This window comes from Tauraco erythrolophus, chromosome Z (assembly GCF_009769465.1).
Source record: "Tauraco erythrolophus isolate bTauEry1 chromosome Z, bTauEry1.pri, whole genome shotgun sequence".
NCBI classification, from domain to species: domain Eukaryota; kingdom Metazoa; phylum Chordata; class Aves; order Musophagiformes; family Musophagidae; genus Tauraco; species Tauraco erythrolophus.
In genome coordinates this window covers 41,570,400-41,597,305 of record NC_141496.1, presented here as the reverse complement: position 1 = coordinate 41,597,305, position 26,906 = coordinate 41,570,400, and the positions used below count along the sequence as shown (strand labels likewise).

Sequence of the window (26,906 nt, the reverse complement as noted above, 5' to 3'; positions counted from 1 at the left end):
TTATTTTCTTGTCATTGCAGTGGTAATTAAGAGTAAACTAATTGGCTTAATATTAAGAAGAAACTGAAGATATGTTATTGAGCTAGAAATAGTCATGTGTTAGTTAACTTTTTTGCTTCCTCTTAACCTTTTATGTATTGCATTTCTTCAGAAATCCAGGATAGTCACTTCAATTTGTAAAAGATTGTCAGTGGAACTCCTTGACTGTGCATCTGTTTAAACTTCTCTCTTCTATATAATGTAATTTGATGGAATCAATTGTACTGTTGGGATAGGCACTATTCATTTGTGATGTACTGACAGGATGTTACATCTTGACTCAGTTGTAGCTTCCCTTCCCATACAAAAGTCTAGGAGAATACTTGCGTCGTGGTTTTGCTTCAGCCTGTGGAGTATGGAGGCATTCCTTGCTCTACATATCCAAAAAATGACAACCATGCTCCCCAAGTAGGTGAATTGTCAGTGCACTTTTCTCTCCTGCTGTATTTGATTGTTAGTAGACACGAAGTGGCCTTTAGTGCCCAGCCTGGTCTTTGCTTAAGTCTTGCTTTATTCTCACCTTCTCAAAATCTTAAACTTCACTCTCTGCAACGATAACAGGAGCAATTTACCAGATTCTGCAGCTCAGAGGCTCAAGGTGTAGAGAGACTGTTCAGGGAGTAGATACCTCTGGTTTGGTTCATTTGGGTTTTTTTGGTTTGGGTATTGTTTCGGTTGTTTTTTGATTTTTTTTTTTTTTTTTTTTTTTTTTTTAGGGTTCTGGGAACCTTGAAAGTCATAAAGTATCTAAGACTGTCGGGCCAGGTTAATGTCGTATTATAGTCCAGGTATTTCTTAGCTCTGGAAGTTATCCTTATAATAGTTTTTAATGCCTGACTGGAGAAACAATAAAGTCAGCTGCCCTATGTTATGTCCTACATTATTTCTTTAATGCTCTGTCTGGCTGAATGTGTGTTTTTAAAGCCTCAGCTTTTGCCAAGAACTCTCCTCTGGTAGGGAGTGAACTTGAGGAGATAAGAGATTTTCTCTTAACTTGCCCCCAGTTTTGCTTTTTTGTTTTGTTTTCTTCTTCTATGTGTTTGTTTTGGGGGTTATTTTTGTTTGTTTGTTTTTTTAATAGAATACATCTATGCAGACCTCGTTTTATGCACTACCACTCCAGGCTGCAAGTGTCTTGCTGGAAAATGTTTTGGGTTTTTTTTGTTGATAACTTTGGTATATTTTTAGTCTTTTAAAAACATTGCATGGGAAAATGTCAGTTTCTAAGTTATTTTCGTCTCTGTCACGGTGTGTTGTTTTGTAGAAGCTGCTGTTAGCATAGCACTCCTGCTGTGAGGGATACTTTACAGGCGGACTATGAGGAGTTCTGTGCATCAGGAGCACCAACAGCTCTGCTGCTTGCTAATTTTTTTTTTTTTAATATTGGTGCTTTATACCGCAGCCTCTCTTTTTGTTTGTAGACTGCATCTTCAAAGTGTAAATTTGTATAGGTTTAAGAGATTAACATTCATCTAAGATTTGTATCTTGTGTTCTAAGTAGGGTTTCCATGGAAATTGAAAGGTTGCTACTATGGTTATTCCTCTGGATATATTTAGTATTTATGTGTTATAACTTGTCTAAATTAACTTCAAATACTGCATTGTATTAAACTTTTTTAAAGATGCAAAAGGAGTTGTCTTGCTTAGAGGTACAGTGGAAATAAGAATGATTCATCTTCATTACTGGGTGTATAGACACAATACAGTGCTAAGGCTAGTCTAAACATTTCAGAGTAGCATTGATAATTTCGTCTTAAAGAGAGGGAAAGGCAGAGAATCTTCCACTGCGTCATACCCCTAAGCCCAGATGATATGCTGTTACAAGTCTGTAAATTGAAAACTTGGAGTGAGGGAAGAGTAAGTTCCTACAGTACCCTGCTTGTGGTGTTCACTTTTTAAGGAAGTCTCTAAGTGCCCCTCTGGACTCTCTCAAATCTCGCAATTTCTTGTGTGTAAAAACAGCTTTGCTATTTCCACTGCTATGCTTTGTTCCTCGTCGTGGGAAGAGGGAGTGCTAGAGGTTGTGAAATAAGTAAAAATTTTGCTTTATAGTTAGGTGGCTCCAGCTTCATAACATCAGACTAAAAGACACTGAATCATTCTCCATATTTCTGTGTTTTTATTTAAACCTATTTTTAGAATAAATTTCTATACTGTATTATTAAAGTGTTTGTATCAATTTCTCACTTGAAATTCCATACTTCAATTTTTTTTTATGAGTCAATTTAAACCATTTTTGTACAAAAAAGTTACTACTTTTCAGACCATACGCTATTGCCGTTATTTAAGGGATAGCTATGTAATATGGAGGGAGACACAATATTTTGAGGATGTTTTGCTAGTTGATATTTTCTTCTTTTTTTTTCCTTCTTCAATAATGTTTTCATGCAAGCTTTGCTTAAAGAATTTAACTTAATCACTGTTAGAGTTATAGAAGAGTTTTGGAAAAGTCAGTACTCAGTCTGTATTGACTTTTAGTAGGATTTGAGCATTCTCTGATGTTTTAAAATTCCTATCCAAGTTACTCTTCGCAGTAAACGAGTTCAGTTTTTGCTTTAAATTAATCTTCAATTTGTGTTATTTCTTCTAATATAGTTACTCAGACATTGAAATTAATATGATGTTTCTCTGTGTGTTTGTGTAGAAAGACAAAGCAAGTGTGGACACGCACATATGGAGGAACTAATGAAAGAAATTCTGTTGACATAATCGTGCATCAGGAGGGATAATTTTTAGCTGCTGAAGAAAGCTGACCTTTGAAGAGGTCCCATTTACAATCAATTGTTGATTAATTTCTTACAGCTAGAAAACTTCAATCTGCTTCCTGTAGGTCACCAGTAGCTCTTCATGAGGGTCAATTTTCAAAACTATGAGGGAATGTTATAACAATTTGAAGGTAAAATGTGTCCAAATAAACAAGCTAATAGTTCAAATTACCAAATGCCTTGTATTCAGGGTTTCAAGAAACAATTTATTGAAATCACAAGCTACCATTAGAAAGAATACTGTAAAAGAGACCAACTCCTAGCAACTCTCGGTGATGATAAAGGGACAAAGAAGAATTTCCTTCCTAGAGTACTTAGCTGCCTGGCTTTCTGTACTTGTGTTAAAATAAAAGCTATTTCACTTATTTCAGTGATCAGATGTAAGTATGCACAGTCACAGTATGATAACATATATCTTCCAGTGAGGTTTTACACCATCAGGCAAACTGGGTATACTGTTAAAGGTGCAGCTTCAGTTGTCTGAACTAGCACATTGCACTGTGCTTCAACTGCGTTTGAAAATTGCCTCTTGCAGGTTATGTACCACGTGCTTAAAGTTTAAAGGAAAAACCAGAAGCATCAGTAAGATGCATGTAGATTATCCTCTTATCCACTTCATCTCTCTCAAGAGAGTTATCTTGCTGTTTGCCGATTCTCAGCATGTCTTTAATTCTTCGTGATTGCAAAGAAATAGAATTTGAATTGTCTAAGAAGGTATATTAAGAAAACAGGGGTGGAGGAGGTTGACAATACAGGTTAACAGGTGGTAGTGGTAGGTTGCCTAGGTAAGCAGCAGTTTAATTCTTTTGCTTTATGTAAGGCATGCAGTTGCCTGCATTTCAAGGCAATTGTCTTGGTATAGGCTCTGCGCATCATATGATCTGTATTTAGGTGTACAGAACTTTGTCCTACATTTTATCCTTGTAACAGATCATTTAAAGGTAGTTAGAACATGGAGAGCACTCCTCATTGCTAAGTCTATAGTTAGGAGATACTTAGTTCAAATTCCGTTGTACATCTGAAAATGTCGTGAAAACAGACGGTGATTTCTCACCTCGGCTAGTGAGGGATGGTTTTATTCTTCTAGCTTGTGTTACATGTCTATATATAGGGTCTTTCAGATAGATATGACCATAGGTGAAATTCTGAATCTATCTGTTCTAGGGTTTAAGTTACATGGCTATTTTACTATTTTCTTGTCTGTCCTTCTTCCTTGAATAGTGGTTTTGAATGAGTAGAATAGCTGCTCATTCAACTAAAACTAGAGTGCAGAAATCTTCAGGCAGCTGATCCTTATGTGTCTGTTTGGCATGACAAAGTTGCAGAGCCGAATAAATTAGACCCTCTGACTTTAAGGTGTTGCCATCATACAGTGACCTGATGCTTCCGATTGATTTAGCAGCGGTGTCCTGCTGAGGTACTCGTATATGTCCTTGGCTTGCATGCGGTCTTCTTGTGTTCCCAGATGCGGAAACCAAGAGAGAGCATTAGGTTCAGGCTGTGCTTCTCGAACATGTTCTTGAAGGCAGTCTTCAGGTGCCAGTGCAGGGGCCTACCTCATTGTCCTTCACACAAAGGAAACTGCTCTCAGCTTTTGTGATCTTTGGGTCCATAAGGAGAGGGAGGAGGCAGAGGAAAGAATGTTTCCTACATTGGTCAAGAACTGTCAGCCTCATCCAACACTGAAATAATGAGGGAGTTTCATCCCCTTGCCACTGGACTTAGTTGGATCATTTTATTTCAAGTCCAGCGAGATACAGTTCCAGACGTGTAACTTGCCCAAAAGTGGCAATTCTGAGTTGATCAACGGATTCAGTAAAGGGGAGGAATTTTGATGGCTACAAGGGACAACAGTGCTACTGAGAGACTTGCCAAGTGAAGGTCACCTCCTGCTATTGAAAATTGCATTTCAGGACCTACTCATGTAAGCATCAGCTATGTCCTCACAGTTCAGGGGACTCTGCTCACACCCTCACCTGTTTGATCATTTTAGAGTCTAGGAAAACATCTCTAAATAGACTGTATCTATCCTTGAAAAGACATCCCAGGTGCATGCATTGCTCTGTTTGCCTAGGAATGTCAGTGAGCAAGGTACCACCAATCAGTCCCGGACCAGCACATCACTCCAGCCAGGCTCTTTTATCCCAGTTAGAGGCTGCTTTCTTGTAACACAGTGGCACTCTGTCATGATCTAGAAGATAGATGGTAACCTGGAAAGAACTGCTATTAAAGCTTAGCAGATGGTTTAAGGATGAAGGATTTCTTCAAAGTGAAGTAAAAAATTCCAAGAAAACTCAGCCCTTACTAATCCATGTTTCTTTAAAGGCTGTGCGTCAAACATGCCATGATGCTTTTTCTGTATGTTTTATTCAAAATATCTATTTGTTTGATCGCTAAATGGTGGAGTTGACTTTCAAAAAGGTTGGGTCTTATAATAGATGTATTTTGGATGTTACCTCCCTAAATACTTTAACAGCTATTTAATTGTGACAACTTGACAAACTCATATTACTGTTTTGTCAAGAGTGTGTGGAGCTGAAAGAAACTAGTAGACGAACCTCATTATTTTCTCTCTAGATAAATATTATTTTTCTTTAACTGGGTAAAATGTACATATCGATGGCATCATTACAAATCTTAGTACTATTAAAAATAATAACAGAAAGCAAATATTATGTTAACACCTGCAAACATTTGGGCAACAAAATTTAGATGTTTGGTTTTTTTTTTTTATTTGCTTTATTGGAATGTCATCATCATAAAAATTTGAAAGATTTAAAATTGCATAATTTACTTTATCAGATTAAAACGTTCCAAGGTTTGTTAAGAGTAAATTTTATAAGAAATCTTGAGAAAATTAGAAAGCACAGGATGGAGTGGTATGTGAAACAGGAAAAAGAGAAGGTTTCTATTGGAATGGAAATTGAGTGGAAGATGTTTTCCAGGTGCTTTTCACAATAAATTGAAATCTAAGGTAAATCACTTAAGAAGAAAAACAAAATAGTGCGTGTAAATATTGATGGAAATGAGTGTTCCATTGATCCAACTGCTGGTGGCAAAGAACTTCCCAGCTTTTTGGAACTAGGCAAATAACGTTGCACTTAATTTCCTTATGGTTTTGCCAGTTGATCAGTAGAAGAGAGCTGCACAGGAGCAGGACACAGAGGGAAAAATTTTGTATTTAGAATAATAAATAAGTAACAAGCTCCATTATTTCAAAGCTTCACTGCATAAATGATGCTATTTGCACAGCAGTAGGCAAACTAAGGTTGAAAAAGAGAGCAGTTTATGACCGAAAGGCAGCTTGTTATGTTCTTTACTACTTAGGCATTGCTCAGTTCACAGATGAGCTGTTTTTGAAGAGACTGCCCAGGAACTCACTTACTTGAAAATGATTTAGAAGCATTCCTCATTAGTAGTCTCTTCCTACACAGTGATTTCACTAAACACGATAAAGAAATGGACATCCTCCATCCAAAGCTACTCTATGTACTTAATCTTGATTGCTGAGGAGGCAGCTTGCTGATGACATTTAAAAATTATTACTAATGTACAGGAAAGACGTGGAGAGCTTTTATGTCTTAAATGGGCCTGTCCCATCTTACTGTTAGTTCTTTATTCTATGAGTGGAATATAATGGTACTGCTTTTCACCCCTTGAGGGGATCTGCATTTTGTTTTGTAATAAATCTTAAAAAAAAAAAAGTACCATGTTTGGAATTGTACATGGGTGATTACATAATCATAACTTTTTTATTGTTTTAATCTACTGAAAAATCTCTCCCTAAAGTTACTGCATCATTACTTCAGGGATGTTTCAGGGTTTCTGTGTCTTTTTTAGAACACTTATGCTGGCCACAACCTCCAAAATTAGTCAGGTCATTGGGCTGGTCTGGCATAGGTTTTGTGCATTCACATACTTAGCAATAATAAGTTATTGTCCTTTATGATAAACTCTTCAGTATTTTGCCAGAATAGCATATTGCCTCTCATTTTTATATCACATGCAAACTTTGTTGTTCTTAACTCAAAAGACCAGTCACCAAACTAAAAAATTCCTTGCTTCCATTTATTGCTTTATTAAGCTTTATTGATTTCTTTGAGGCTTACAGGGTAGGATTATGAAGATTAGTCTTCTTGTCTGTCCTAGAAATATCAGTTAAATCACAAAACCTGGCATGAAGATTCAGCTAGTCAGCTTCTTCATACCTTTATCATAAAAATCTAGGCTACGAAATTCTAGTCTAGAGGTGACAACAGTGTTTGGCAGGGCAGTCTGCAGGCGTCCTGTGTAATACAGAAATCACCAGGAGATTTGAGTGCTGAATAGAAACTGCGGAGGAGCTTATCTCAGCTGAGTAACTGGTCTGTACGTTACCTGGTTTTGGCCAAAACTTTGATTGATGCGTTGTGGATTTTTTTTTTTTTTTGGGGGGGGGGGGGGAGGGGGCAGGGTTTACACCTGCAAGTAAATGTTTGAATTTAAGTCATTCAGATTTTCCTTTGACTAGAACTAAATTCTCTCAATTTGCCTGTGCAATTAGACCCTGAAAGATAAGGGTATTTTTTAACATCTTTGCTTATTCTACATATGTATATGTAGTGTAATGGTTACTGGTTTTGCCATACATATTAATTTATATATTGTGCAGAAAGTCGGGAACTGTTCATACAAAGCAATCCCAAATGACTGGCAAATCCACACAAGAATTTTATGTACTGATATGCTAAACAAGTATTGTTTGTGTTGCTCTGGAAAGGAACCATGACAGTCAGACAAACAGAACTCACTAGTTGTCAAGAACCCAAAAGTGATTTCCAGAAATGTTACTTCTTTATGGCAGAGTAATTTGTTTTGTTTTGTTCTTGCTTAACTGTGTTTGTGTTTATTGCCAGAATAACAAAAATTACTTAAGCCTTTCGTTTATGCTTATAGTCGTATAATTACACCTCTAGGGTAAATTACTCCCAGCTTTCAAGGGAAAATAGGATGGTGTATTAAATTCATTGCATCTGTCTTCTATCATGTGGAGATGTTATTTTTGAAAAAGAAGAGAATAACTAAAGATTGTAGTTAGTGTTGTTAAATTGAAAATAATTTAGTTCTGTTTTTCTAGGAAAGTTATGTCTTGGACATATCACAGGACGTTTGAACTGTAACTATTTCTGACAGTGTTCTGTAGCTCTGTAGAAATAAATTAAGCCATGTTATGCATGTATTTGTAGCTAATTTAGCTTCGTGTCTCTTCATTTCATAGTAACATGCATCTGCAGTGTTAGGTACATGTAATAATTACTATTTAACAAAACAGTCTTTGGTTTACTTACATGGCATTTCATAAAATCTGTAAATAAAAACCCAACTATTTTGTTTGCAGGCATTTAAATCAGGCCTGAAAATTCATTTCAGTCAATAAAAGATAGTTATTTATATGTACAGTGAGATTTGTAAAACAATTTCAGCTGCATGTTGCAGTATTCTTGAAAGGAATTGAAAGCCTTTCCCCATAATGGTATATGGAGCGGGGGTTAGAGAAAGAAAATTTGCCTGTGGAGCTGACCATCTCTTTTACAGTAAAGTTGAATCTCTTACACCAAATGGTGGTATCTACCTTTCTAAAACTCTTCCATGCTGTGATTTCACCTAGTCACAATTTGAATTGGATTTTCTGCAGCATACACAGGTTTAAAGGGGAAAAGTTCACTTGCGCTGAACGCTTCAGCTATTGTCCCTAGTCTGTTGCTATAGTTTCTCCTTTTTAATCCCCCCTTGGCCTCAATCCTTCAGCTACATATGCACATTAACTTAATTACGTTGAGTTCTCTCGCTGGAATCTGAGAGTAGTAAGTGTAACTTGTGCGTATTTTAGGGTTGGATTTTCCTTTATCTTCATTTTTTCAGCTTCTTCAGGCTAATATTGATGAGTTGTAAGTAAACACCCTAATTTGAATATCTACGCTTATAACTTATCCTTCAGCAAAATGATTGTACTCTTAATCTATTCTCTTGACCATCAATAACATTTGAACAGTGTTAACGGTTTCCTGCAGGTGTTTGGAGCTTCAGTTGCTTGACAAAGCCTCCATAAACTTCTCCATCTAGTATTGGCCTTCTGGTGTGCACTGCCTCCACTGGCATATCTCTCCATCAGAACGAGAAGCTGCAATAGAAACCTCAGTTTGGTACCTCTGTACAGGAACCAAATCATAGCTTTCTCACTGAGGGCAAGAAAAAGAAATGCTTAGTTCCGTGTTTGAGTAAGTGTAAAGACAGATGGACCTGTGAAACCAATCCTTTGATACCTTAGGTATAAAATCCTTTGCATGTCTGAACGCGGTATTTAAGCTGTTGTTGTAGTGTTGTGAGTAACTTTGGAATGGAGAAAGTGGAACTTAGATTCGAGCAAGTCCAGTTTTAAAATACAATAGAAAAATTTAGAATTATCCAGAAATTAGCTGGGTTATTTTAAAAGTGTGTGTGTTTGCCCTAGGTGGCAAGTATTTTTAAGGAGCTCTCGTTATTGAGGGTATCAGTCCTTTTCTGAAATTCAGCAATTTCTCAGATGTTCTTCACTAGGTAATGTAACATAAGCTTTTGAAAGAACAACTGAATTTCTGTTGCCTTGTGAAGCATTAGGAATGAGAAGATATTGGTAACTTCTTGTCACCCAGTGACTGTTGACTAGACCAGCATTTTGTCTTCTAAACTCAGTCCTACCTGTTCAGTCAGTTGAGGTGAAGCTTTTAAAATATTGAATGTTCACTGCAATCCATGAACATTTTTATTTCCTCTGGCTTTCAGCTCAAAAAACAACACAGTTCATGTCTTGAAAGCTAATCCTGTTAGATACTTTTCTTTTAATATACTGAGATAGTCATGTGTGCAGCGTGCTTCTGTTGGCAAGATCTGTAAGATAATGAAGATTTAAGTGATTACTTGTTCTGGCTATTTCAATTACCTAGTGATATGGAAAAGAAAAAGAAAAAAAAAAAGTAGAAAATGCTAGGAAACTGAGTATTAAAATAGCTTTGAACTTGTTTTTCTTTCCAGGATAATGCAAAGTATGTATCCCTAGTGGTCTTAGGTTTTACTAGTTTCGTTCACCTGTCAGTGACTGAGGGATGCCATCCAGAGGGACCTTGACAGGCTGGAGAGGTTAGAACCTCACGAAGTTCAACAAGGCCCAGTGCAAAGTCTTGCACGTGGGTTGGGGCAATCCCAAGCACAAGTACAGACTGGGCAGAGAATGGATTGAGAGCAGCCCTGAGGAAAAGGACTTGGGAGTGCTGGTGGATGAGAAGTTCAACATGGGCCAGCAATGTGCACTGGCAGCCCATAAAGCCAACCGTATCCTGAGCTGCATTCAAAGCAGCATGGCCAGCAGGTCAAGGGAGATGATTCTGCCCCTCTACTCTGCTCTCGTAAGACCTCACTTGCAGTGCTGCGTTCAGCTCTGGAGTCCCCAACACAAGAAGGACATGGAGCTGCTGGAGAGGGTCCAGAGGAGGGCCACAAAGATGATCCGAGAGCTGGAGCACCTCTCCTGTGGAGGTAGGCTGAGAGAGTTGGGGCTGTTCAGCCTGGAGAAGAGAAGGCTCCGGGGTGATCTTATAGCAGCCTTCCAGTACTTAAACAGGGCCTACAGGAAAGCTGGAGAGGGTCTTTTTACAATGGCGTGTGGTGATAAGACAATGGGCAATGGATTTAAACTGAAAGAGGGGAGATTTAGATTAGATATAAGGAAAAAATTCTTCACTCTGAGGGTGGTGAAGCACTGGAACAGGTTGTCCAGAGAAGTTGTGGCTGCCCCATCCCTGGAAGTGTTCAAGGCCAGGTTGGATGAGGCTTTGGGCAACCTGGTGTAGTGGAGAGTTTCCCTGCCCATGGCAGGGGGGTTGGATCTAGATGATCTTGGAGGTCCCTTCCAACCCAAACCATTCTATGATTCTATGATATTATATGTGTGCACTAATTTACAAAGTAAACATTTATTTTATATTAAATGTGTAATGCATTCTGTCAGGCTTTTCAACAACTATTCTTCTAAATTGTGTAACATACCATTGGTATTTCTTCATTTAAAATTTGCAGATAAGCAGTTTTAGAAATGATTGAGTATGTGTGTGCATGTTGACTGGAAGTAGGTTAGCATCATGAGCATCTTCTGATTTCCTGTCATCGTTGTCCACGTAACTTCGCACACCTTTGCTTCTTAGAAGTTGCACATGAATAATGCAGAAATAATAACTATCCTGATAACAGTGCTTTGTGTCATACTTAGGATAAATGTTATTTTTTAAAAATATGTAATTGCGATTTCTGTAAGTTATTTTTCTTAGTGTCAGTTTTTGGTTTGATTCAGTAAGAGCTTGATGGAAATGAAGTAAATGATTTACCAGTACTCTGCGGGGGAGTGTGAAACATTAGTTTCTTGCCAATGAACTGTTATAAATTTGCAGATGCTATCTTCTAAAGAATTACTTGATAAATTTTCATTGTGTGTGGAAAGTAGCCAGAAGTTACAATATCCAAGTTAGGCTACTTTTATACTAACCATTGTGAAATTCTCAGTAGCTGTGAGAGTGTTTCTGAAATATGCAGGGTTTCAGATTGCTTTTGTGGGCAAAATTGAGTGATTGTTCTGGTTAAAGGCATTGGGATTCTTGGGACCACCGTAGAGGAGGACATGCAGTAGTCAACCTGCCAATCCTCTGTTTAGGATGCCTGTTTTCATTTTCTTGGCAGACCAATTTGCAAACTACTTTTAATTTTTAACCTGTGAAGTCTCAATAAGTGGTTTTTGCTAAATGCCAAATAGAAAGTCGCTTACCTGGTTAAATGGGAGAAGATTCACATAGGTGTGAAATGAAATTGTGCTTGTGGTCTTCCATTCATGCCAGGATCAATATCAAGTTTTTCTGTTCTCGTAAACGTAATCTTCAGTTAATACTCAAGCTTTTGTGACCATTTGTTTTCTGCAGAGACTGCATGAAACTTCTGCTGGGAAGAGTGTTTTCTGAAAAAAAAAAATAAATAAAAGGATACAGTACAATTGTTATGAGATCTTTTAAAAAAATATTAACTATACAGTGTTGATCAAAAACATGTTGTAGAGAATGGTCCCCTGCAAGAAAAGGAATAAACTCTAAGGCAAGACTCCCATCTAATCCTTTCTTTCTGTAAACTAGTTATTTTAATTTAAATAACTCCTTATCAAATACAATGATCTTTGAAATGACAGTTTGAAGGGTTTTGTGTGAGAGGGAGCGAGTGGAATTGTAAAGTCACATTATGAATTTATTGTATTTGTGTTTTTTCTCAGTGTTCTCTTTGAATCACAGAGGGAATGTCTTTGTTGGTGGTGTTGAGAGCACAATACTCTACACCTTACATTTAAGATCTTCTCAGAGAAAAGAGTAATTTTCTTTTAATGTTAATTGTTCTTGATGAATAAATAATTTGACTGTGAGTACATTCTGAGATGAAGTCTGGCTTTGATTCTGATCCCTGGAAAGACAAACCATAGCTGGAAACCTGAATGCCTTCTCTTGAAAACTGCAAAGACAGTGTGTAGAGACTCTATACTAATCAGGTTTATTCTTCTGTAACCAGCACTAGGTTTCATTTCTCCAGTAAGTATTTTAGATGAACTTTTAAAGTCAAGTACATATTTCTAAAATCAAGGTGGAAATTCTTAAATTTAATTTCAGAAGTTTTTTCAGTACTAGGTATTTTTTAAACTAGGAATTAATAAATAGCATTGAGATGTTGACAACTGTATGAAAATAAGGCTTTAGGGAATGGTTTTGCAGTCTTGTTTTCTAGGATTCTCTCAGTGCTATGTAGTTGCTTTTTGTTACCGCTGGGAGTTCTGGGGCTGCTTGGTCATTTTCACGTGCAGTGTGAGGGATTCACACTAGCATAAAAGAACAATAAAATACCTGAGATCTGCATGGTGGTCTTAGTTGTGTAACCAAACCAACTAACAGCATGACAGATAACTTCTTTTGAAAGGTAGCATGGAAAAAGGCTTGACTAGAAGCTTCTAGATTTCAGATTCATTTTTCTGCTTGGGAAATTAATTTTTTTTCACTGCCTTCTGTCATAGTAGGGCAATTTCTGTTTAAACCTACGTCATCACTTTCACCCCTGTACTGCTAGCACAGAGCAGCTGCAGCTCTCTGGGAGAGTCTCTGCTCCGCTCAGAAACGATGTCTTGGGTTATTCTTTTGTTAAAACTGTTAAACATCAAGTCTGCAAGTCTGTCTCTTTCTCCAGGACACTTTGGTTTTTTGATAGCAGTAGTAACAGAATTCTGAGAGAAGCAGGTCCAAGACCTCAGTGGCCTCAGTTTAAATTTCCTCCTTCCATTCAATTTTTTAATTGATGGCTGTCAAAGCCCTCAGACTTGTCTAGCCGATCAAAAGCTTAAAAGCACCAGACTTCGAGGTAACTTTCAGGGCCACACAGTTCAGCGACGTTAGTTTGTGCCTGTTGAGAGCGAGTTTAAATGGATACTGACTACATAAAAGTTCTTGAGATGCAAGGAAAAAAATTATGCTATTTAATTCTAGTGGTTTCTGAGTGCTATCATAGCTTGTATTATTAAAAAAAAATCCCAATGTTTATAAAGCCTTACAGAACAAAATATCATAGGATAACTTCCCAGGATGATGAGCACTTGCATTGGAAAATGTCAGTACTCTCTGCATGTTTTGACTCAGGAAAGCAGATTAAAAAACCACCCGCTTGAATACTGCTCCTGCAGAGTAAGGAAATCTGTACCTATCTTTCTAAGAGGTCACATACAGGTTAAGCATGTAGTGCTAGCTGGTTTACATAAAGCTAGCTACTGCTGCATATCACCTAACATACCCTCCAAAAATTAATTTATAAAAACATTGCCTCCCTGTTGTTTTTTCTGAGGTTATAGACAGGAGTCTTTAGCACTTGAAACCTAACACTGAAAGGAGATAATGCCTCCTCTTTTTTTTCCCCTTTACATACTAAATGTGTTGAACATTATAAGATGAAGAGCTTTTAATTTTATGAAATCTGGTTGACTGTCAGAGACATTATAACAAGTGGTTTTCAGCCAAATTGCATTTGCTGAGCAGTGGTACATCTCTTGCCAGCACTAAAGAGGCACTCCTCATGTTGGATGTCTGCATGCTTCTTGTGGGCAGAATGCAGTAATCTTTCTGAATGTAGATATTAGAAATTCCTTAGCAGAAATGGAAGGTTTTGTATTAACTGTGCCACTACTTCCAGCGGCTGGTGTTTTAACAAATAGAGGAATAGAGCTACTGAAGCTGGATGGCATTGTTCTTGCTCTAATGGTTTGCTTTTGTGACTGTCTTATTCTGTTGCAACCTTTTTTCCTGGGTGCTTTTTTTTTTTTTAATAGGGAGATGGAAGAAAAGAAAATTTGAGTAGTGCGTAATATGTCTGTGTCACACAGGGACGACTCGTACCTCTTCACATATTTCACTATATTGTCATCTACTGTACTGATGAATGCAGCTTTAAAATGTAATCAAATAGTCATTTTTGTGTACATATAAAAGTTGGAAAAATATCTGATCCCATTGTAGGCAGCTTTCCAGAGAAGGTGAGTCTTGGAGAGTTTATTAGGATGATGTGTAGAAACAAAAAAAAAGGCAGACAAAAAAAGTGGTTTAAATGGTGGCGGCATTAAGGCTAAGATGAGGATCTGTAACATTTCTTCTAGCGTTTTTACCCTAACAATTCATAGAGATAGCATCTCAGGTATTATCTATAGAGTAGCTGCCAACAACGGTAGGTCATCTGGATTCTATTGAATGTTATAGGAAAAGTTTAATATTTTGATGTATAAAAACATTTAGGAGGCAAGCTACATTAAAATGTAAATTCAAAGCAACTGAATCTTGTAGAAGGTTAGTGGGATTTATTACAGCTGTTTTAAACTTGAAGAAAAAGAATTGTTTAAGCAATAGGTGTTTTGACTCAAACTTCATTGTATCAGGAATAATACAGCATACAGTTAGGGAGCAATGCCTTGCTGCATATTAACTGTTAGTTTTATAAATGCAATCGTCCGCATTAAAATAGTTATTCTTACTTGTTTCTGAGATAATATTTCTTATCACATAAGTTTAAAAAACAAGTACGATTCTTCTAATGTCAGTGGCAGGGGCAGAAAGAACAATTTTATCCATTTTGAACAGATGACATTTAGGAGTTTTTATGTCATTTAAAAATACACATTGTTTTTTTTTTAATATGTAGATAAGCCTGACTCGGATTTGAATGTTTTAAGATGCTGAAAAGAAAGGCTTCTTTTGCAGCTGTAGTTTACAACAAAAGAAAGATAATACTAATTTTTGTTTGTATCTTGAGCATTTAGTGAGGAAGTTCTGAAAATTATTTTCATGAATGCATGCAAGATGCAAAATGTCTAAATGGTTTTGAGGGGTCTGTGGAAAAGATGCAATCCAAGAGAAAAATAGAACTGAGAACTCTCAGTATAATCATCATAGGTGCAGAACAGACAGCCTGTTAGATGCTATCTCAGTAATGAAAACCAAATAAAAATGATAAAATAATAATACTAGTAATCTTAGGGTCAGAAACTAAGGTTAAAGTTGCCCATTATGGACCCAGAGATTGTCTGAACATAAAAAGTATTTGTCATTCTAGTGAACTTAGTTGTAGTTAAATAGTGTTAAAAATAGATGGATTTTATATTGCTCTCTGTAGATCTGTGCAATATTGCAATAAAGGGAGATTGTTTGATTTTTACAGTAGTGCATGATAGCTGAACCAAACTAGTAAAGGGGCTGAGGCGTGTTGGGGCCACTGTGAGAAATTCAGTAATGTATTCAAAGTTCTTAACCCAGCATTTAAAAGGATGACAGTAGTAAATGGCTTAATAAAATGTTAATTTAACAATGCTTCAATATCCTGAATTACATATTTGATTCAGTGAAATGAATGTAAAATTTAGTTAACTTACATGCAAAATCACCTTTCTTCCTAATTATGTGGAAGGGTACCTGCCGTGTGTGTATGTGAGCAGAAACTCAAGGAAATAAAACCACTCAATTTGCTTATTGTGTCATAATGCCCATCTCCAACCAAAATTAGTACATTTATAATTGAAGATTTGCATTTTGTGAAGTTATGCATGCCACCATACAAAATTTCCAGTGCAGTAACTAGCAAATATATAGAAATCATAATTGTACCCTGTCCAACCTGCTAGGTTTTGATATTGGTAGTCAGTTACTCTTGACAATCATAAGATCCTCATAAAAGGATGAGTATCTTGCTAGTGCTTCTGTAGGCAACAGAAGCAATTATGTTAGAGAGAGATGCAGCAACAGACTGAGAGGAAAAAAAGCTATATTGGGATTCTCTTTAAAAGTTTTGATTGGCTTTAAATACTGTTGTGGCCAGCTGTTGTGTCTGAAAATGTAAAATGCTAAACCCATTGAGTCAGTTTTCCTTACAGCAGTGTGGCTTGTATGTAACTATTATTGGCTGATGAAAGTGAACAAATCAATTTTTTTAGAGCCCTACTCAGTGTCTTAGTAATGATAACCTGTCTCAGAAGGAATATGGTAGTGTGGTTAATGTAATTGAAGTGCATATGTGGAAAAGGGAATGTTCTTTTTTACAGGTGGAAAGCGTATTAATTGAATAGGTAAGGAAAACTGCGGAAGAGAAAAACAGGGTGAATTACCAGCAGATTTCTGAGATGAAAACTGCAATTTCAGAATTTGAGATAGAATTTTAGAATTGAAGGTTGCATGAATCTGAAATCATGCTGAATGACTTGTATGAAACATGAGGTGATTTGTGTGTGCATCTGCATGTGTGTGCATGGAGCAGAGATGAAACTCACCTGCATGGAAACCGGGAAGTTCAAGGACAGTGTAAAAGGATGAGGAGAGAAATCTTTCTCTTAAAATCGTGTTTGAGCCTGCTAGTAAGATTGTGTACCTGTGGAATTAGGGGAAATAATTGTTACTTGTTACTGCCTGAAGGAACTAACTGCTGTTTCTGAATGCACAAATATCTGGTCCCATGAGTGTCTTCTCTATCTCTATGTGGAAATTCTAATATCTGATACTTTCAGGTGTTGTTAGCATTTAAAAATATACAAATTAGATGTTCAAACTAAAACAAAAAAGTAAACTTCATTTTCACAGCTACCTTTGCTGGAATCCCTCTAGTGTGCTGACTGGTCTGAATTCCCAGGGTATTTTTTAAGGGAAGAGCAGACCACCTTGTAAAGTTTGTCAAGACGGAAGAATTGTATGCTAAGTAATGCTCCCTTGTCTGTCTCCTCTTTTTTCCCCGATTCCTGTAGTTGACATGGGATGCTCGGATTTCTGTCTATGGATTTATCTTGGGACTAGATTTCTCATAGCCCAGAAAAAGTCTCTGCTGTCCCTACAGTCTAACCTCACCATATTCCCATAGGGCTTGTATACCATGTTGCCTTGGGGAATGCATGCAAACCCTTATTCAATGGTACATGAGCTGTTCCTGCTGGACCTTTCAGTCTTTTACAGTACCCTCACATCTGCACCATGTGCTGTTGTTGCGTTTTTTCCCTAAGCAGTAGGTTGTTCTGGAAGGTGAATGTTCTGCCTGGGTTTTTCTGCTCTGCTTGGAGCAGCAAGAAGAGATTTGTAACAAAATGGTTTCATTATCATGATTATTTTTTTCCCCCCAAGTGTTTTCTGACATTTATTTGAACTTAATAAATTGATCTGTTTTGTATCCCAATGCAGAATGGGTGCAGCAGACAACATTTACAAAGGCCGAAGTACCTTTATGGAAGAACTAACAGATACTGCTGAGATAATAAAAAAAGCAACTTCAAGATCACTAGTAATTTTGGATGAATTGGGAAGAGGAACTAGCACCCACGATGGAATTGCTATTGCTTATGCTACACTCGAACATTTTATTAGAGATGTAAGTGTTCGATCTCACACATGCTTGTGAATGCTCTTTCAGCCTTTACTATGTATGGTAGGCTGACTTTGACATGATGTGTTTTTCCTTGTAGAAATGTGGCTTGTCTAAACTCAGAGCAAAGGGGTATGGATAAAGGATATCAGCGCTATGCTTATGTGTTTAAAAAAAAAAAAAAAGCCAAACCTTCTTATGTGTGTGTTTCATTGTTGCAGGTGGAGTCACTGACACTGTTTGTCACCCATTATCCCTCTGTTTGTGAGCTGGAGAAGGTGTACCCAGAAAAAGTTGGTAATTACCACATGGCTTTCCTGGTGAATGAGGAGGAAAGCACTGAACAAAAAGGTACAGTATAAATCCATCTGGGATTCTGGCACTATAGGTAAAAGCAGAAGTTGTAGATACGTTACGGTAATTTAAACCTCACCATGAAAATGGTACATCCTAACTCACTAGAGTATCAGCCTATATACATGTTTTGAGGGGCTTGAAAATTTAACAACCATTTTTCTTTCACGTTTAATGCAAGGATGACTGAGCTAGCTCAGATAAAAGATTCACCCAGCCCAGTGTCCAGCTTCTCACAGTAGCCAAATACAAAGGATTAGGGAGGAGGGATTAGAGATCAAACATATGGCAACTTTTTCTCTAAAAGAGAATGTCTGAAAACATTTGCTGTTTAGAGGGCTTCAAGAGCTAGATGTGTGTTCTGTATTTAGCATCATCAGTGGATTTCTTTTCAATGAGGTTGTCTAGTTTCCCCTGTGTATCCTTGTGTACTTTTGGCATCCTCATCCTACTGTGTCAAGGAGCTCCAAAATTTAACACTGCATTGTGTGAAGCACCACCTTCTGTTGTTTGTTTTGAAACTCTTTTCAAACAACAAGTAGCTTCACTTGATTGTCCCAGTTCTTGAATTAGAAGAGACAGAGGAATAATGTTTGTTCATCCTCTCTATGCCATGCTTAATTTTGTGGATTGCTTATGATAATCTCATTCAGTTCTGTTTTTACCAGGCAGAAGAGTTACAGCGCTTCTTCTTGCCACTGTTGCTCTGAATTAGTATTTTCAATAAAGTTTGTCATCTTACAGCTTAGACCTTTTTCTTATTTGGTAATGGTTATGTTGAGCAGCTTTGATGATCACCCTTCATGGTGAGAACTGACTGTTAACATCTGTGTCCTATCTTTTAACCAATTGCTTACAGATGCAAAGGCCTTCCTTTTAGATTATGGCTGCTTAGTTTTCAAAAGAGATTTCATGCAGGACTACTGTCAAAAGACGTCTGAAAGTCCACATATGGTTTGTCCACTGGATCTGTCTTACTCACATGGCTTCCAATTTACACCAGATTTCTCATGTAGGATTTCCCTCCCTACAAACTACCTTTTTTTCTTTTTTTTTTTTTTTCGATGTGTCAGATCAGGTGCTTGACAATTCTGCTTTTATTCTGGTTTTCCCACTTTGCCTAGTAGTGGCCTGTTCCCTGAATCATTCGTAGAATTTTTTTAAGAATCGACATGGTATTTGCCATTAACCTTCCCCCAAATTAATTCTTAATAGTGTATTATCTGCTTACATTGTAAACCAATCGGGACGGGATGCTTTAGTATTTGCCACTAAATGATGTGATTAAATACATAATCTGTCACTTTTAAAATGGTTTTCAGACTGTTAGTTTAAAAATTCAGGGTTTAGCTGGAGGGAGACGTTGACTTTTGTATTCTGTTTAATGTTAGAAGCACGGATCCCTGAAATATGTGTTTAACTTTGAGCACAGGTAATTGAAAGTACTGTTGTGTTTAGCTGACCACTATCTAGCCATGCTGGTGTTCCCAGTTAAGGGCATCACTTTCCTGAGCATCAGCATGTCCTTTTCTCACAGAGTTCATTAATTCATAGAATCATAGAATCATAAAATGATTAGGGTTGGAAGGTACCTTAAAGATCATCTAGTTCTAAGCCCCCTGCCATGGGCAGAGAAATCCTCCGCTACACCGGGTTGCCCAAAGCCTCATCCAGCCTGGCCTTGAACACTGCCAGGGATGGGGCATCCACAACTTCTCTGGACAACCTGTTCCAGTGCCTCACCACCCTCTGAGTGAAAAATTTTTTCCTTATATCTAATCTAAATCTCCCCTCTTTCAGTTTAAAGCCATTGCCCCTTGTCCTATCACTACACACCCTTGGAAAAAGTCCCTCTCCAGCTTTCCTGTAGGCCCCCTTTAGGTACTGGAAAGCTGCTATAAGATCACCCCGGAGCCTTCTCTTCTCCAGCCCCAACTCTCTCAGCCTGTCTTCATAGCAGAGGTGCTCCAGCCCTCAGATCATCTTTGTGGCCCTCCTCTGGACTCGCTCCAACAGCTCCATGTCCTTCTTGTGTCAAGGACCCCAGAGCTGAACGCAGTATTCCAGGTGGGGTCTCACGAGAGATGAGTAGAGGGGCAGAATCATCTCCCTCGACCTGCTGGCCACACTCCTTTTGATACAGCCCAGGATATGATTTGCTCTCTGGGCTGCCAGCGCACAGTGCCGGCTCATGTTGAGCTTCTCATCCACCAGCACTCCCAAGTCCTTTTCCTCAGGGCTGCTCTCGAGCCATTCTCTGCCCAGCCTGTACTTGTGCTTGGGATTGCCCCAACCCATGTGCAGGACCTTGCACTTGGCCTTGTTGAACTTCATGAGGTTGGCCCACGCCCACCCCTCCAGCCTGTCAAGGTCCCTCTGGATGGCATCCCTTCCCTCCAGCATGTCCACAACACCACACAACTTGGTGTCATCTGCAAACTTGCTGAGGGTGCACTCGATCCCACTGTCCATGTCGCCAACAAAGATGTTAAATAGCACTGGTCCCAGTACTGACCCCTGAGGAACACCACTCGTCACAGGCCTCCACATGGACATTGAACCGTTGACCACAACTCTTTGAGTGCGACCATCCAGTCAATTCCTTACCCACCGAGTGGTCCATCCATCAAAACCATGTCTTTCCAGTTTAGAGACAAGGGTGTTGTGCGGGACAGTATCAAATGCTTTGGATAAGTCCAGGTAGACGATGTCAGTTGCTCTTCCCCTGTCCATCAGTGCTGTAACCTCATCATAGAAGGCCACCAAATTAGTCAGGCAGGATTTGCCCCTAGTGAAGCCATGTTGGCTTTCACCAATCACCTCCTTATTTTCTATGTGCCTTAGCACATTCGCCAGGAGGATCTGCTCCATGATCTTGCCGGGCACAGAGGTGAGACTGACTGGCCTGTAGTTCCCTGGGTCTTCTTTTTTCCCTTTTTTCAAGATGGGGGCTATTGAACTAATTGAACTATTGATCTCTGATACTCTCAGGCAATTGAGATATTATCAACATTCAATACTTATTATTCCTTAACTATTGTGTCCATGAAACTCTATACTTCGTGTTTCACTGTGCAACTTCGGCATTTCCACTTTCACTGTTAGTTGACCTGAATCTTCAGTTCACGTGTAGTCTTCTCTGTTTTGCTACAGAAAGCACAACAGATGTGTAGTACCATAGCTTGTGAGCAGTAACACATCTGTGTTTCTTACTCTGCCTGTATCTTCAGCTCTTGTCTTAACATTTTAATTGTTTTATTTAAGGTGAGTTTTATGGTGTGGTTTTTTTCCAGTCTCTGGCTTGGATCACTCAGATCAAATCAGCTTTAGTCATTAGCATTTATGGAAATCTCCATTGTTTCCAAAAATGTGCATTCTTAAGACAGAGGAATGAATAGCAGTGAATGATGCCATAGTTTTTCTGCTTTTTACACAAAGCCTGGATTGTGCAGAGATGCAACAGTGATGTCTGTTGCAGAAGGAGTAATCAGATTTATAATGATGGCTCTTATGTCTCCGTCTTATTGCCATGGAATAGAAAGAATCTCTAGTGGAGGATCCACCATCCTAACCTTTGTCTTTTCCTAAGTCTTTTCTATGGCTGCTAGCCTCCTGGTAGGCAGCATACTTTTTGTCATGCTGTAGTTACAGTCTTCTTGACTGTGGGATTACTGACACTTCTGTTATTCTGTCATTGTGCAGCAGACCTGAGATGCAAGACCCCAGTTCCAGCATAACAAATCAATTTGACATGCAAAGATTCTAAGTTGTATACTCACACACACATTCATGCATGAGTCTGCTTAGTAAGACAGCAGGTAAAACATGAAATAGTAAATGGGTAGGTAAAATGTGTGGTCTCAAGGAAACATTTTTATTTCATATTTCTACAGTGAAATAAATCACACAGGAAGCATGAATGATGATGAGACCACAGTCTGCCATTTTGGTCTTTGGTCTACTACATTTTATTAACATAATAGAGGAGTTTTTGGTTTTGGTTTTATTTTTTTTAGGATCTGAAGATGAAGAGAATCCTGAATTTATTACTTTTCTTTATCAAATAACTAAAGGAGTCTCTGCAAGGAGTTATGGGTTAAATGTTGCCAAACTGGCAGATATTCCTGAAGAAATCTTGAAGAAGGCAGCTCAAAAATCAAAGGAGTTGGAGACAATAGTGAATATGAAAAGGTGAGAACAATTGTGATTTTTTTTTTCCCCGCTAATGAAACTTCAGCTATGAATCAAAGAGCATTTCACACAGTGTGCATTAAAAAGAACAGTAATAGCTACTTCAGATATCCTCCTACCCTTCAGGGAAGAGACAGTGAAACAAAACTTTGAAAAAATATTAGGAAATTGTGCTATCCATTTCAATCAAAGCTTTAGGTTTTATAGTTAGCTATTATGTCAGAGGTTAATTGCTGCCCTCTGAAACAAGATTGGAAAAAAACTAAATGCACATTGAGCTAACATTAGGAATAAAGTATTTTTTATTTTCTCGTGGCAAATACTAGCAAATTTATTCTTTCAGGTATGTATTTTCACTGTTTTCAGAAAGATGAATTTGAAATACAACTATCTTCTAATACCTATTTCTGGTCTCACTAGTGACAGTGAAAATATTAGCAGATTTAATTTAGAAAGTGAGTTATTCACTTTGGAACTAGAAATTGTATTTGCATACTGTAGTGTAGAAGAGAATGTGGATATGCTGCTCCTTGTTTAAATTAAAAATAAATATTTATAACGTATTTTGGTCGCCCCTCCAAGCACACAAAATTTTACTGTAATTCCTGGAATATTAATATTCTTCTGATAATCACTTTTCATTTAGGGGCATGTGTACCTTATATATTACACTAGTTATGAAAATTCCTATATGTATCAAATATCATCACTTTCATAAAACCTGTAACATTATGTACATAGTTTAGATACAAATATGTGCTGGTATTCATATTCATTTCCACTGAGTTTTTTGTTATTCATTTCAGTGGCAGTCCTATCAGCAAAATTCAAATAGCCTTTTAAGAATATAATAAATCAAGATCTCTGTTGCCTGGTGGCCATAACTAATCCTGACAGAATAATTTCATATGAGAAAATTTTAAGTACTAATTATTTGTATGTACAAGCAGTTTATTTGAAACTTAACAGTGCTTAGTGCTTAACACCAGTTTTTATCCCCTTTTAAGAAAGCAAAATAAAAATATTCTATTGAAGATAAATAACAGTTTATGGGAAAAATAATGTGGTGGCTTGTGTTAATTGGAAGTAATAGACCATAATTGACAAAAGTAAAACACCAAATGGCTTAACTCTGTTGTTACAGGATACAGGGTTCTAAAATCAAGAAAAAAAATTTTGTTCTGAAAGGTGAGAGTATGAGCTGGAAGGCCAGAGTTATTGTGTAATAAAATTAAGATGTGAAATAATATAATGTGTCTCTTTTGATTATCTTCCTTTGTTCTATGAGAATCATGCTAGCATATTAGTTGGACAGGGTACAAATAGAGTTCTAGCATTTCTCCATTGCTAAAAAGACAGTTAATTGCATACAAAATCTATAAGCAGTAAAAGTAGTGTGCAGTGGTGTAGTTAGAAGACTAATTTACAGTGCCCATAGAGCAGTACAGTGAGGACTGACTGGGCGATCTTAATTATGAGACTTAATTGTCTCTCATTTATCAGCTTTTGCATGTGTAAACTGGCATCTGTATTTTAGCTTTTAGTATGTAATTTGCATGTGTTCTTAAAGTGAAAAAGACTAAATACTTCATCTAAAGCCATGATAAGTCCTTTATCCTGACCTACCACTAAGGCTGGAAGCCCCAGAACCGCACCCTTCACTGCACACACTGCACCCTGAGCTACACAAGCAGCTCCCCAAGCCCGTCTCATCCAGGCTGCTGCTGGCAGGGGTGCTCCCTGACCTTTTCTTCGTGATGCCAGGGCTGGTTTTTGCATGACCACAAAACAGGCCTGGTCAGGAATCTGATCCAGCTGACAAGTCATTCTGTCTCCAGTCGATACCACGCAAGTGCAATTTCCTGATGTCGCATGTGAGCAGGCATTACTACCTGAAGAAGGAAAGGGTGGGAGCAAGGAGGCAGCCCTTGATTCTGGCAGTGGCTGGCAGAGTAAAGATAACCTTGAGACTGCACTCCTGCCTACCAGACCAGCCTAACCCATCAAAATTTACAACTTTTACACTGTTGCCTCACCCTTTAATGAGAGACGGTGGGATGCAGAGGGTCAGGGACAAGGGACATCCACCACACAGCAGTTGCTAAGTGATCGACTTTGAGCTGTACCAGATTATTCCTTCATTGTAGACTTCTTGCGTGCACTTTGGAGGGAACTTCATGCAGCTATATAAACCTAGAGCTCAAGTCAGTGAAAAAGGAAAAAAAATATAAACTGTGTCTAATGATTTCACAGTGCATAAATTATTGTATTACCTAATCAGTAGTTTTCCCAGTTCTCCTATGTAGGTCATTATACAAGTACTTTCTTTTGTATATTCCTGTTTATTTTCACTTATTGCCATAATGCAATCTAAATGTCAAAGTATTCTTCTATACCTTCTCCCCAAAAGAGACATGACAAATTTTAAAATGAGTATGGTATGTCTGTGGTGGGAAATAAAAATTATCGCGATCTTGGGAATCAGACTCAAACCTGTTCATAGCAGTATGCTTGTGTTGTCACAATACCCACAGGCCAGCTGCCTTGTCTTATTTCTTTAAATCACTTTCATGTTATTTAAGAAAATCCACTGAGTAATTCCATCCAGTCTTGACATCTTTGTTGTCAGGAATGTGTGTTCACTCATTTTAAATGTCTTGTTGTTATTTGTCACAGCTCTTATAAGTCCTTCTTGAATCAACAAATATTAAAAAGAAAACAGGAAGGATGTGTGTACTCATTTGTTTTGAAAATGCATTATCTCTTTATGAACTCTTTATGATTCTACCAGCACAAATTTGTGGGAACTGGATGCTGAAAATTAAACACTGCAAACTACAATACTGTTTGTTTCCTTTAATGGTTTACTCTCACTCAGTGTTTTATTTAAACTTGACAATGCTTCTTGTAGTGTAAATTAGTTATAAAGTTAAATCATTGAATGTCCTAGAGCTGGAATGCCTATATTGGGAAATGGTAACTAATTGTTTGGAGACTACATAACGTTTTGAGCTATGCAGACTGCTGCTTTTGACAGTGTATAAAATTTTGCAGATGTCTGTAGGACTTACAATGTTTGATATGCTTAATTTAAAAATGTGTCCATATTTTCATTGATTTGTTGTTGTTGTTCCACCCCCCAGAAAAAAGCTGAAGACCTTTGCTGAAGTATGGAAGATAAATGAATCTCAAGAACTACAAAAATGGAAAAGTATGTGTGAACCTGAAGATGAAAGAAAAGACAACTTTTAATCCTCAAATCATGCTTAAAAACGGAGAATATTGGAGATGCAAAATATAGATCTGGGGACTAATAGATTCTATCAGCGTGTAGTTCTAGGTGCATTAAGTTGAATTTTCTGCCTTTTCAGAGTTGCTGCATTGTGATATGATGCCCCACATCCACTTCCTGATTGTATGTCATTTTCTTACTCCACATTCCTTCCCTGGAGTCATTTCTACCCTTTTCCTTAATTGCAGAATGTCTACTGGCATTGGATTTAGTTTCTAATATGTTTAGAAAACATGAAAAATTATGTTGGTAAATTATTAGATAATCTTTTATAAATAAAATAATGTCTTTTAACTTTATGGTACTTCAGTTTCTAAAGAAATATTCCTCTACATTTGCAAAATGTTGCTGAGTCTTGACTATGCTGTACTGCTGTGAAATCGGTAAGAATGAATATCATAAAGAGACCTTTCTTTGTGTTTTAGTACTAATGCATTTAAAATTCACTGGTTTTGTAGAGCACCCCCTAAATTTTAGGCGCACATGAATTTAAGAAAATGTGTGTTATGTGACTGGATAGGAGAGGTTTTTTTCTGCTGATGAGATTGATGATGTTGCAACTAGTGGTTTTCAAAGCAGCAGCACAAAACATGCATTGACTGTGTTTTGTTTTCCTCCTCCTTCATTCTCATGCACGTCGGCTTCCCTTTCAGCTTGAGCTTTTCTCCTGATCTTGGCCCTCTCTGGTACAGTCTGAAGAAAGACATACTCTAAATAATGTTGGAGTGTTGTAAGATGAGGTGAAAGAGGCAATTCGAACTATGCAACTGGCATCCCCAGTGCTCTGTCAAATGCAGAGTAAAGCTGGGAAAAAGAGATAAGTTTTTTAATTTTTTTATTTGCGGTTCTCAAGTCCAAATTTCAAATAGAAATGTGATGTCCAAATTGGTTTTCCTTTGTAAACATAACCAGGTGAAATATCTTGCTATGAAAATGGACAATGATGTTCACATACTTAAACCTTGGCAAATAGTTTGTTGTATTTAAAACAATGCAAAACAAAACATTTCAGTAACTGGAAGGAGTGAAATAAAATATCATCTTGATTTTGCTATAAAGAAAGGAATAAAATGAGGTTTTGTAATCTGAGACAGCTGAACCTTTCTAATTTTTCAGTAAATGAGGGAGGTTTTTTTTTCAGAATAATACATGTCAGATGAATATGAAATAATGTCATTGCAGGTGATTGAATTAGCCTTTCCAATATAGAGAACTTCATGCAGAACAAGGTTTGATTTTTATTTTTATTTTTTATCTGTGATAAACAATTGCTAACCTTCACCAAAGACTTCTTTCCAGGT

At 37.6% G+C, this 26,906-nt stretch overlaps 1 protein-coding gene across 1 annotated transcript in view; it reads left to right on the top strand.

The window, feature by feature from the left end:
- MSH3 (mutS homolog 3) overlaps positions 1 to 25,733 on the top strand; it is a 121,663-nt gene extending 95,930 nt beyond the window's left edge. Inside the window, exons 21-24 of the mRNA XM_086628956.1 lie at positions 17,588 to 17,774; positions 17,990 to 18,119; positions 22,139 to 22,313; positions 25,457 to 25,733. Of these exons, the coding sequence (XP_086485082.1) occupies positions 17,588 to 17,774; positions 17,990 to 18,119; positions 22,139 to 22,313; positions 25,457 to 25,565 (601 nt within the window). The 3' untranslated portion in view covers positions 25,566 to 25,733. The remainder of the gene's footprint in view (positions 1 to 17,587; positions 17,775 to 17,989; positions 18,120 to 22,138; positions 22,314 to 25,456) is intronic.
- Positions 25,734 to 26,906: the final 1,173 nt, after the last annotated feature.